The sequence below is a fragment of the Coccinella septempunctata genome, chromosome 1 (assembly GCF_907165205.1).
Source record: "Coccinella septempunctata chromosome 1, icCocSept1.1, whole genome shotgun sequence".
NCBI lineage: Eukaryota > Metazoa > Arthropoda > Insecta > Coleoptera > Coccinellidae > Coccinella > Coccinella septempunctata.
The window spans coordinates 43,364,177-43,376,928 of NC_058189.1; the positions used below are offsets into that span (position 1 = coordinate 43,364,177).

The following is a 12,752-nucleotide window of genomic DNA, read 5'->3' on the forward strand; positions in this document are numbered from 1 at the left end:
TTCAACTGTTCAGCACGTCCAATAAAAAATATTACAATTTTCAACTTATTTTTAAAGCGTGTACACAAGGAGAGGCCTAAGATCTTTAGTTCATACAGGGCGGGCTTTTTAAAACGCAACAGACGAGATAACGGGCGGAATAAATTTATTTCGAAAAAATGCTCGGATACGTCGATTTTTGTTTCGAGGGGGACAACATTTAAGGTCAAATTCACAACTACATCGCTTCAACCCTTAGTATTAGAACAACAATCCCTAAATTTTCAATGAGGAAGATAAATTTAACCTCATTCAGAAGGTCTTCTCATCCTGAGTTCAGCATATTGGTTTTTTCTTCATTTGATTCATTGATTCCTGAAATATTGACATTTGAATTTGAAACAACTATGGTATTGTCGTCAGGCAAGCTGTCTGAATCAAGCGAATTTATTCATTCATTTTGTAGATTAGATGGAACTCCATAACTGCCATATACCAGACAATCCAGACATCAAAATAATGTTCATTTCTCTCATCAACAATGAAAAATAAAGAAATAATTTCAATTCTTTCTGCCAAAGAATAAACCATTTTCACCTTAAGTGTTGAAGAAAGTAAGAACCAATAATAATATTTCGTTGTCTAATGGTGACAATTAACGGTTACCATCGTAACCACAGAATGAATTAGTCAAATAATTCATGATTTCACATAGCATGGTTAGCGAAATGACTGGTACTGTACGAAATTCAAAATAGAATATCTCGAAAACGAGTGAATTAAATGAGAAAAAAATTAATACGCTGAATTCAGCTAAAAAGGCCTTTCAAATGAGGTATCACTCACCCTATCTTTCCTATTCAAAATTTTGGGGTTGGTGTTCTAACACTAAGGGTTGAAGAGATATAGTTGTGAATTTTTGTTTGAAAGTGGTCCCCGTCGAAACAAAAATCGACGTGTCCAAGCATTTTTTCGAAATAAATTTATTCCGCCCGTTATCTCGTCTGTTTCGTTTTAAAAAGCCCACCTGTATATACGACCCCTTCCAATTTTCGACTAGGAAAGCTCCCAAAAACTTGCGCGCTATTTGGCTACACTTTGTATATACTATTTCTGAATAATAAAGAAGAAATATGTCTATTCCATAGAAGATGGAAAATTTTTACTTCAAAAAATGAATTCACCGAATAAGATCAGAATTTCCTTCAACTGATAAATGAAAAAATATTTATTCTGCTCGTTGTTCATTTCTCCTCTCAATTCAAAATTTGATTTCACTATCGAAATGAACAACTGCACCTTTTCCTTCGATTTTTGAATTACACGTTCAATGATATACAAAAAAAAAAATGAAGATTCCACTTTAATTTTACAGTCTGAAAGTTCAACCATGGAATCCAAGAAATAACAATAGACTTATCAACCTTGAGATAATCGATTATATTCAAATGAATATTTCTGAGTGCTTTTAGGGCTTCACTCTCACTTCGACCATTGAACTTGCATCGATCAATTTATAATCGACATAAACATTGCTTCAATCTGTATAATTTATGCACGGTGCGTACCTACTCAGATACTATCATGAAAAACGGTCATACAGAATCTGTCAGTAACAATTTTGAAACAATATTGCCTAACAAATAAAATTGAAATACCATGAATAAGTCTCAATGTTTCCTATGGTCCAAAAATTCAAAATTAACATCACTTATCCAAGAAGGCACAAACAACAGAATAAAATACCTCTTTACCTATAATTTAGAAATATTCTAATACAATTAGCAAATATCAAGTAAATGTGTTGAAATTGGAGCATGCAGTGAGCTGGAAATTATTATGTCATCAAGAAGTTTTCGATCAGCATTTAGTGTTTGCTATAGCGTAAAGCCGATGATTTCTCAAACATTCGAAGAGTGATTTTTTCACTAGGGTAATGAATCACTTTGAAATTATGTCTAGAATAAATTCTCAAATTTCAACGCGGTTCTTCAAAATGAAATATGCAAATATATTGGTAGGTACATCATTTCATCAGATAATTTCATCATTAATTGAATGTGCAAAGACACATGCATAAATTTAAATATCCTAAAGCTAAAGTGAATAATATCAAAATTTACAACATGTTTCAACAGTCACCCGCTTAATATCTATTCTTAATAATATTAATTTATATCAGTCGCTTGAATTGTTTATTAGATCTTATGTTATGGAGGGAAATTGGTTCAATCCATTATAAAAGTGTGATTTTTTAGTTTCTTCTCTTCTAGCCAACGATATACATTGTGAGTATTTGGTCTTTGACTAGTATTTCAACAGAAGATTCTTGAGGTCAAAAGGAACACTTTTTTCAGCTCGGTTTGAAAGACACAGCATGTTTGAAAAATTTGCTGAATCACACAACAAGACAAGATATCACCCTTGTCTTCAAGTTTTCTCATTATGACCATTACGTACCATGAAAATACCAAAAAAGAACTATCTAATGAATATTTGAACGTTTTTCAAAATAAAAGTATTTCTCATATTTTCTCGTATAATGCACCGTTTTAGAGTAATTTGATGTCCAAAAATTGAAAAGTATTTGTTAAATTGCTGAAATTGGGTACTTTAGCTGAATACAACTCTATTCGAAAAGTCCACAGATATGTGAGCGTCACAGATTCAGCTAGTTATACTGAAGGTAATTTTGTTTTTTCAGTGATGGAAATTATATTATATTATGAAATATACTTGAAATGGCTATAACTTTTTATCAGGGCTGACTCGGAAAAAATGATTTAAAAAAAGGCGTTTCTTCTGACCTCAAGAATCAACTGTTAAAATTTGGGTAGTTGCTAATATTATGTGCATATATATACATACGTCTGTGATGAATCTTATGTTGTCAGATTAATAATGTGATAATACTTTGTTTATCATTTTATACATTATTTAAATTTTTATTCTGCATTATGCGAAACATTAAAATTCATTATGGTTGTGCTTCCTCACTTATTTTCCATTAATTATTTTGTTGAATCATTGTTAGCTTGTGATATGAATGATTTACCATATCTTCGTTCTAAGAACCACTTTAAGTTGACCTCCGTCGAAATATATTCTTTATATGGCAAATTCAACACCAATTTGACAATAGACAAAATCGCTCTCGACTTTCAAATCGAGATTTCAAATATCTATGTATGCAACCAGGTGAAAATCCGTAATCATAACAAAAATATTTCACGCACTAAACCAGCGTGAACCTAAAAAAGAGAACAAATATTAACACTGCAATCGTTCCTTATATAGGTAACAAATATCGATATATCAACATTCGGAATGTTATCGGAAACGTTCGACAACTGTAAAAAACACCCACGTACAGAATAGTGATGTCTCATGGGAACAGACCTGTATATCATGTGTAAATATATCGAGATTCTGACAGGTCAGATTGGATGTTGACCTGTCAATAATTCATTTCGGGCGTTCCTTCACGAAAATGACATCGTAAAAGACGTCAGTTCTGCCCATTTGTGAGGTAACGAGCATTTCAGGCGTCAATTGGATGAAGTAGCCTCCATTTTAGTTTCACTCGATAAACATTCATTCCAAAATTTAGTTCAATAAGAGCGGAAGAAAGTAATCCAAAACCGTTTTGTGAATCTAACAATTTTTAATCAACATTAAATTATCGGGTTATTTGTTTAAAAACGGCTCTTTCAATACTCTTCATTGTTTACATCCAAGCTTTGGCTGTGATTTGAGTCTTCTTCAGGGAAGATCAATTTAATGGCATTAAACCATGTGAATTTTTGTGAGTTATATGTAGTAAAATTAATTAATTAATAATCTTACTACATATTAATGTGGTACATATTAATAATTAATTAATATCTTTAAATATAATTAATATTTATTTTTTTACCATTATATAATCCTGATTCTCCATAGGGACCGAAGTACCCCTCAGAAGATCTGTGAGCTTGTACGAATTCGGAAAATCAGTTGTGTTCTGTGGAAATTGAGCAACAACCTTACATATTAATATATAATACTTAATACATTCACTTTTATAAGAGCAATCGGACTCGGTTGGCCATGGCAATTTCACACATTACATACTATATAGTACGAAAATGTCAATACTGTACTGTGTTAATACTGAGATGTTCATTTTCCAAATTATAATTACAAATTTGCCGTCGCAGGTATTTTCTGAAAATAAAGTCCTACTTGCCACCTCCTTTTTGGGTATCCAAATAGAAGAAAATTCTTCTTCTTCGCAGTCTTTGGAATTGTGGTAACAATCAGTTAAAATATAAGTCGTTCAGATTCATATGAAACATAATATATCTAAATTTACTTATATTGACTATGTTCGATACCGTTTGATATAGAAGGTAGATTTTAGAACATCAGGGTTAATATTTAAATGAGTAGCCCTTAATTCTTTATAGCACTTTCTGATATACTCTGTCTTCTCTCTTTTTCAATAAATCTCGGCATTTTCGCAGCATTAATTAATTTTAGTTCTGGCAACGTTGTTATGACATCGACGACATTTCATGAGTGCCAACCTTACTCCGTTCTAGGAAGTTACAAAAACTTAAGAAAATTATTTCATGGCCTAACTAGTGCTTTTATAAAAGTGAATGCAGTATACTAACAACTACAATATTAAGATGAAGATGATGTGACCGATACTTGATGAAAATACATAATTAAATTAGAAACTGAATTACATGATGTTCAATTGGACATCATTCAAGTTTTCACCACATCGCTATCAAGATTTGTAAATGTTTATTAATTTATTTATTTATTTATTTAGACAATCAGGAATACAAACAGGTGATACCACCCAACACAGTATCCACTATTTACAAATACAAAGTGTGTCAAATAATTGTAGGAAAAAAGTGAATACAATTGAAATTGAAAGATAAAAAAAAAATGGAGAATAATCAACACTAGAGAAACCAAAATACAGCAAAATAATGAAACAATGAAAACATATGGTACATTTTTTATTGAAATATTTATTCGATCAACTTGTTTCAGCGTCTCAATTTCAATTATTGGTTGAGAAATGTTAATTTCTTCTTTTATTTCATCAACTTCTTTTTTAGTAGAGCCATGAAATGGTGAATTATAATTTTTATTTTCTTTTGCATTTTGAGGAATGACATAACATTAAGGGGAAGTAAAATCTCGAGAATCTCCATTCGAAAACGGCATTTACTAGTTCTTGATTTACGCTTTTAATTTTGTATGTGAAGCCTAAAGCCTTGATTTCTTTTTTAAATTGAAGTTGAAGGACGACTTGATGTCATCCCGTATCTTTTGTTCCAATTTAACTGTTTTTTTATGAGAAAAAAAAAGTTGAACTTTAGTGTCTATAAAACCTGGTTTAGACAATCATTTTTCTACGGTTTGTCAACATATTTCGATAAAAATAGCGACGGGGTGACAACAGCGATTCAATTCTTTATATATTGCAAAAATTCTCATAGTGATATAGATATTGAAATTACTCTGAAATTCAGGAATAACTGAAAATTATTCAATATTCCTAAAATTACCTCTCGCGTGGTCATTTCTATTTTTCGACTGTATCAGTTCGTAATTCTGTTGCTCAAAGATGTGGCACATTTCCGTATTGAGTAGCGTCCGATTCGATCCAGAATCGTACGTACTACTTCCCTTGATTGCTGTTTTCGAAGTGTTGCCGAAATAATTTTTTTGATCAATATTGATCTATTGTCTGAAATGAAAATCACACAATTACCAAAAAAATAAAATGTTATTGGTATTCGTATGTTCTTACACCAATTCGTTTCGTACGAAAAAGGCACTTGAAAAACATGGACTACTGAAGTATATGTCTATAACCTATCTTAAATTACATGTAGAAATTCGAAGTACATAAGTCATCCTCACCAAAAACAAGTCTAACGAATCACCCGACAAAACATTAGGTTAGTCGAAATCAAAAGTGACCTGTTCCAGTGTTTATCTACCAAATAGTAGGTAAATACCAAAGATATGAATTTTATACGTTACTTTTTGCTCACTCTGTATAACGATACCTATGCTGCCATCTAGAACGTTAGAAAGGAACTAAACGGACTCCCGTGAAGTTGTCTGTGAATAGCGCAATACTTTCAAAGCCTTCCGCTGTATGTCGCCCACTACTCATCAGATTGGAATTGAATAATTTATATAGTAAAGTGAAATTGTGTTTCCGAAATCTCAACCATTGAAACTGGTTATGTTCATATGTTCTCACCATTACATTTACATTGCTCTGGTCCAACATCTTTATTCGATATTCATCCTACGACCTGCTGAGGTTTCAATGAATAATAAGATTAAAATTAACAACTACAATTTTGTTCCTACATCTATCATCTATCTTATGACTGATGAGCTCAAATGAGAGTGAAACCAGTCTATCGCTACTTTCCTTCGATGCTTTACTCAGAGTATATGGGTTTCTGGGAGTCCTATTATCAATACTTTCAGATGCGTAAGTTTCTGCCTCAGCATTTGGCTTGACATGTTAGACAATCATTTTATAGGGTAACATGTTTTACTGAGATAATTGACTGGTGAAGAGTATTTCAATTTATTTAAAAATATTTTGCCTATACTCCTACAAGATGAACATACCTACTTGTGGCATGTTTTCTCATTCACACTTGTCGAAATTGAACTTTGAAGTTATAATAATTATGTATAGTAACAATTTTTTCTACTTGATTTGCTCCTGACAAATTAGTACAAGAATTTAAACAGCAGCAAATCGGTTATTTCAATTTTTTAATTGATTTTGTTTCAGAGATTGGTAGTGAAAAACCCTAAAAAGTTTCAGAAAATGCAGAATCCTCCCAGATTGAATTTCAATCGATATCTATTGATTGAATCTGCAACTAAAGTACCTTCTGAACCAGAATTCGCAATTATTAAGTAGGTACTTATGTGCCTATTCTGCTCTTTTTCAATAACTACATTCCTCTCGTGAATTTCGATGACAGGTTGTTTTATGTACCTACATATTTCAGTCCTTTTTTTTACTGAGCGGGTCCTGAATTCTTGATTTCTTTGCTATAATGGTCGATTGAAATATGAACGTTCTCACTAAAAATTAACGAAAAATATCGAGTGGTTCCAAAGTTATGACATTCGGATGAGCTAAAAGAAACAACATCCTGTATTTCTACAATAGGCATAAGTGATTTGCAAAAGTTAGGGGTCCTCTACCCGCAGTTGACCTATCTAAATACAACTATATTCAAAACTTTGTTCACTGACATTATCCCCAACTACCACGTACCTTACGTAAAACTATAGTATTTGTCACATTTTTAACTCTAGAGATATTCATAAAATCAAAATAATTATAATAAGTTTATTAAAAAAATGGGAAATACACCCATGCATATATTCACAACTGCAACGTTAGAAGTAGCCATATAAAAACTCAATATTGTCTATAATTGATTTCAACATCTTGAGACTAAGCACCCCTATCGTTATCAAGCGATGAAGTAATCGATCCTATTTAAGCTTCAACAGTGAAGAACCGCGCCTTAATTCGGATGTTAAACGAGCCGCAGTGAACGTGGGTGTTTTTTATTCCAAGAACACATAAACGCCACTAGTCGAACACCGTAACCGCACCTTTTTTCCTTCTTTCTTGCGGTCCCCACGTCATTCATTGTGCTTCATAATTAAATTATTACATTAGCTAATTAACCGCACTTGCCTATTTCATGAATTTTTCATGCTTCAACTGCCATTTTCGGTTTCCGAGTCGATGACCGTATTAATTATTGTTGAAAAAGTCTGGACTGAGCAAGAGTAAATAAAAAAAATATGATGTGAACCATAGGAAAGCAGAATAAGATTCAGAAATCAGTCATTGAAACCAAAAATCCTAATTCGGAACAACAAAGCATAGCGCTTCTGTTAAAATACCACTTGATTATTAGTTTGTCCTTCAAAGCAAGTGCAATTCTTGTTTTTTTTTTCAAAATTCGTCGACGGAAATCTTCAGGGCCATAATAACTGTGATTTTCTTTGGAGCTGTTTCGGACCAGAAAGTGAATTATGAATTATGTAATTCTAAAATAAACTGCGTTCCTCCAAAACTTTATGGACTATGCAAGTTACACAAGCAGGGTTTTCCTCTACGCCCAATAGTTTCTTTTGTTGGATCACCTGGCTATAATATTTCTAAGTTTGTTTCTAACATCCTAAGTAACCTTAACCCGATGTTTACTTACAGTATTAAAAACTCAACAGAATTGTTGGATCGCATTAGGAACACCGTCGTCCCCGATGACCATGTGTTAATTTCTTTCGATGCTGAAAGCCTCTACACAAATGTCAAGAAGGAGCTTGTTTTGGAGCTTATTCGAAAATATTTTGGCATCTCCTGGAGGACTCAACTAGCCTGGATCTCGGAATTGTGGTGGAACTGGTGGAATTCTGTTTCAAGTGTAGTTATGTCAGCTTTATGGATTATTTTTACAGACAAATTTCAGGTTGCCCTATGGGAGCTCCCTGTTCATCTCTATTTGCAATACTCGTCATGCATTTCATTTTATCAGAGGTTCAAAGAAGATTGGACTCCATATTTCTAATTTTACTAGTTTACGTAGATGATATCTTCGCTATTATCCCAAAAGATTCTGTTCAACGCGTCCTATCGATTTTTAACTCTATAGTTCCTGAGATAAATTTCACCTATGAGTTGAAGGACTTGAATCATTCCCTTCCATTTTTAGATGTCCGAATTTTCAGAGATCCAGTGGGTGGAAGGCTATCAACTGATCTCTACAGAAAACCAACGAGCACTAGTAGGAACATAAACTTCAACTCGTTACACCCCTTACATCAAAAAATAAATATCATCACACAGTCTAAATTAAGGATTACTAACCTTTGCAGTGTTGAGTTCAGAGAAAAGAACTTCACACATTTGAGAGAAGACTTACATAAAAATGGTTATCCTGCCCGACTCATTAATAGTGTATTGAACTCTCACACTCCTGACCCTCGGAGAGAAAACGCACCCTCTGAACAAACAAACGTGAAACACTTCAAACTATTGTCCGTTCCTGGTTTGTCTAGTCAACTTAAATCTGTCCTCAACAAGGAGAACTTTAAAATAATTAGTTACTCTAAGAACACTTTGAATAACTTGGTGTTCAGTTGTCTCAATGACAAGACTCCAAAAAAATTCTTGTCCAATGTCATTTATAAGATTAAGTGTTGTCACTGTGAGAAATGCTATATTGGCACAACCAAGCAGCACCTCACCAGTAGAATCTCGAACCACAAGTCATCATGTACAACAATTTCGAATCAGAGAACAGCTCTGGTTGAACATTCATTCGATTTTAATATAGATAATGTAGAGGTTCTCCACAGAGAGGACAAATATAGAAAAAGACTGTTCGCTGAGATGTTTTATATCAAGAGATCCAACAGTTGTGTGAATTTCAGATCGGACCTGGACAATTTGAGCTCAATATACAATGTCATAATTAATAGATGCAATAGTTGACCTGTGTTTCATTTAGGTTATGTTGTTGTTTTTGTTTTTGGTAGTTCTTATTTTTCGTTCATGTAAAGCAGATTTCTTGTCTACCATTTGTTAGGATTATTCTAACTCTTTTTGATGCATGGTCTTGATGTTTGTCTTTAATTTATTATATTTTTATCTCTTCGACATTTTCAAATATTTTACTTATATGTACATCGTATGTTTATATTGGTTGATTTAATTTATTTATTAATTCATTTATTTTTAACTGTTTAATGAAATATTGTTTCATGTTTTCTCTGAGATTCGATACATGTTTTCTATGTGTTGACAGATTTCATTTTCGGTTTTTTGAAAAATTTTATGTGTTTTTTGACTTCCTTTATGAGTTCGCAATGTCGGTGGATTTTTAGTTCATGATTGATACAAGTAAAGGTTCGTTCGGTTTGTCTCGGTGAGTCGCCTCTGTATTTTATAAAATCTGTTTTCTTACATAAGAATTTTATTGCAGCCTGAAGAAGGATCAAATAAGATCCGAAACTGTAGCGAAATAAATCGTTTTTATATTAACTTCTTTGCCTATATCCGAAACCTACAATAAAAATTCTAAAATAAGGAACAACTCAAACAAATTCATTATCTCTATAAGGAAACGAAGTCATTTAGTCACTTTTTTCTAATTATTGGCAAATCATCTTCTGAATACCTACATAGGGTGTCCCGAGAGCTACACGTTAACCATGGATTCAGAAAAGAATAATAACCCTATTTTTCTTAATAAAATATTGGCCGAGGCCATAAAGATTTTGTTTTGAATTTATAGGGTGTCGAAGTTCACTTAAAAAACCAATTGAAAAATCGATACATTTTGTCCTACTGCACAGCATTAATCCATCAGTCAATCCATTCTTTTTCTATAAGTTGGCAGTGACGAAACTAAACCAAGCATTGCATAGTTGTTGATGTTGTTGCTGTTTACTCGGAATAGTCGAAATTAGACGTTCAGACGTGTACATCAGAAGTAATGGAAAAAATTTCGACCACTTTTTGTAGACCTGACATTTGCATTGAAACCATATAAATAGGGTTAGTTTTCATTTAGAATTGATGGTTACTTGTCGCGGTTTACTTACAGGACACCCCGTACCTATATTGAATAGTCAAGTTGTCATATACTCTCTAAAGTAGGTATATTGAGAATTCCCCAAATGATCATCGCATCATTATAATTGATATATTCAGGAAAACTATAAACCTGCACCTATTCAATAGTTTGCTGAATTCTAGTGGAAAATTGTTGGACCTGGTGTTTTTTAATATAGCTTGCAAACTAATTTCCTTGAACTTTCTATTCATTCCAAATGATTATCACTATGGAGATTTCGTTTTGTCTCAATCAGCGCAATTTCAATATTGGTATTGAATGTTTCAATGTTTCTATCGTATAATTTTCATAAAGCTTATTTTGTCCATATATGCGAATGTTTATATAAACCCATCGGCATATTGTCTTATATTTCAAATTATTATTTTCAATTAAATTTTTTCCTACTTTTTTCCTTAAGCTAATCAACATGGTTTCATGCCGAGAAGATCAACAAGTACTTGGTTCAGTTCATCCGGTCAGGTTGATATGGTTTACCCGGATTTCCTGAAGATATCAATAAGATCGCTTAATAAAGAATTTTGCTCTTAGAGCCTAAGGACCATTCTTATTCCCCCTATTCATATATGGTGTCATCGATGATACAGATAACATCAGGCGACTTTGGGCCAATTTCACCAAGGATCTCAGATATCAAATCTCAGATTGGGATATTACTTTTATAATCAATTTTAATATACGTCAATATAAAAATATTATATATAATATAATGTCAGGACATTAGTAAATGTCCTGATGTCTTGAATATCCAAAAGTATTGGAAGGGAAGTGACTTCACAAGACAAATTACTCTTCGTATGAACTCTTTACTGTTGAACTCTACATATTTCGAGCTTTACAAGCTCATCTTCAGGAGTTAGATTCATATAGTCTGACTGATAGCGTTTTCTGCTCGATTGAGTTTTATTATACCATTGTTCACTTACCTTTGATATATAATTTTGAGTCTAATAACATGAATTCATCAATTTGAGTGTTATGAATTCTTTTAGGAGATTGAGATCTTCACTTGTATGAATCGTGAAGATGAGCTTTTGAAGCTCGAAACATGTAGAGTTCTTACGAAGAGTAATTTGTTTTGTGAAATTTTAATATAACTCATAAAACGTTCTCAAATTGAGTACCATTATTCTGTAAACAAATTCGACATCTTTTTCCAACATAAATCACTGTATTCAACCGCATAACCCGTAAATGTCTATGATGGCGTTCCTCACTCTCTGCTCTAATTCAGCCCTTATTATGACTGGAATCTTGAGAATTCTGTATTTAACATATCCCCGAACGAAAAAATCCAAAGGATTGAGCTCTGGTGCTCTTGCTAGCCGTGGCCAGGCAGTAGGACTATGCGTTCCAATCCACTGATTCCCGCATCCAATTTGACATGTGATGTATTTTTTGTGATTCATTATCGTTGTGATATGGAACTATCTATTGATGTCGGTTTGTATAAGGTTCACTTCTCTGGTCAAGGAGTTCGGATCTCTCTCAATACATTGTATGTTTTTACTATGGGACAGAGTGAGTCATCAGCGATTATAAGAGAATGTGTAAAATTTGCAGAGTAATTTGTCATAAACTTCATCGTATTATTGAGATCAAGAGACAGCTAAACAATTGTATCTATTATATTAAACTGCGATGTAGGCACTAAATGGGGTATTTTCCTAAATTTCAAAATATATATCAACGAAATCCTCATATCTCAAATATATGGAAAAGTATTTTTTTTCTATTTTAACAGTTGTATTTAGCCTGTTTTTAATTACGGAAATTCACATCGCGGAGGCATTCTCCCAGAAACATTCTACGTCACTTTTACAATCCGGCATCGTTGGAACACTCATCAATTTTTCCATAGATTAATGAATTTTTCTCATCAAATTTTCTGATCTCCATATATTATTGCGTCTATGGTTGTGTATTGCCATCAATGACTCTCATCAATGTTTTCTGATTTCCATAGACTTGATAATATATTATTGAGTCTATGGTTGTTTATTGTCAGTTAATATTCGATCTTCCTTGGGCTGTTATTGTTGATGAAAGAAGGCATTGCTGATA

General features: G+C 32.8%; 2 protein-coding genes across 3 annotated transcripts in view; one reads left to right on the forward strand and one right to left on the reverse strand.

Moving 5' to 3' along the window:
- LOC123310568 overlaps positions 1 to 12,752 on the reverse strand; it is a 449,880-nt gene that overhangs the window by 386,916 nt on the left and 50,212 nt on the right. The window lies entirely within an intron of this gene.
- On the forward strand, positions 8,426 to 9,356 carry LOC123314246. Its single transcript, XM_044899792.1, has 2 exons — positions 8,426 to 9,041; positions 9,109 to 9,356. The coding sequence occupies exons 1-2, from the start codon at positions 8,492 to 8,494 to the stop codon at positions 9,147 to 9,149; spliced, it is 591 nt and encodes a 196-aa protein (XP_044755727.1). The 5' UTR covers positions 8,426 to 8,491; the 3' UTR covers positions 9,150 to 9,356.

Bases quoted from the DNA above. Each gene is read 5' to 3' on its own strand.
- LOC123314246 (XM_044899792.1), top strand. From the start codon at position 8,492: ATGGATTATTTTTACAGACAAATTTCAGGTTGCCCTATGGGAGCTCCC. The intron at 9,042-9,108 runs AAAACGCACCCT...TGGTTTGTCTAG, and splicing joins CACTCCTGACCCTCGGAGAG to TCAACTTAAATCTGTCCTCA.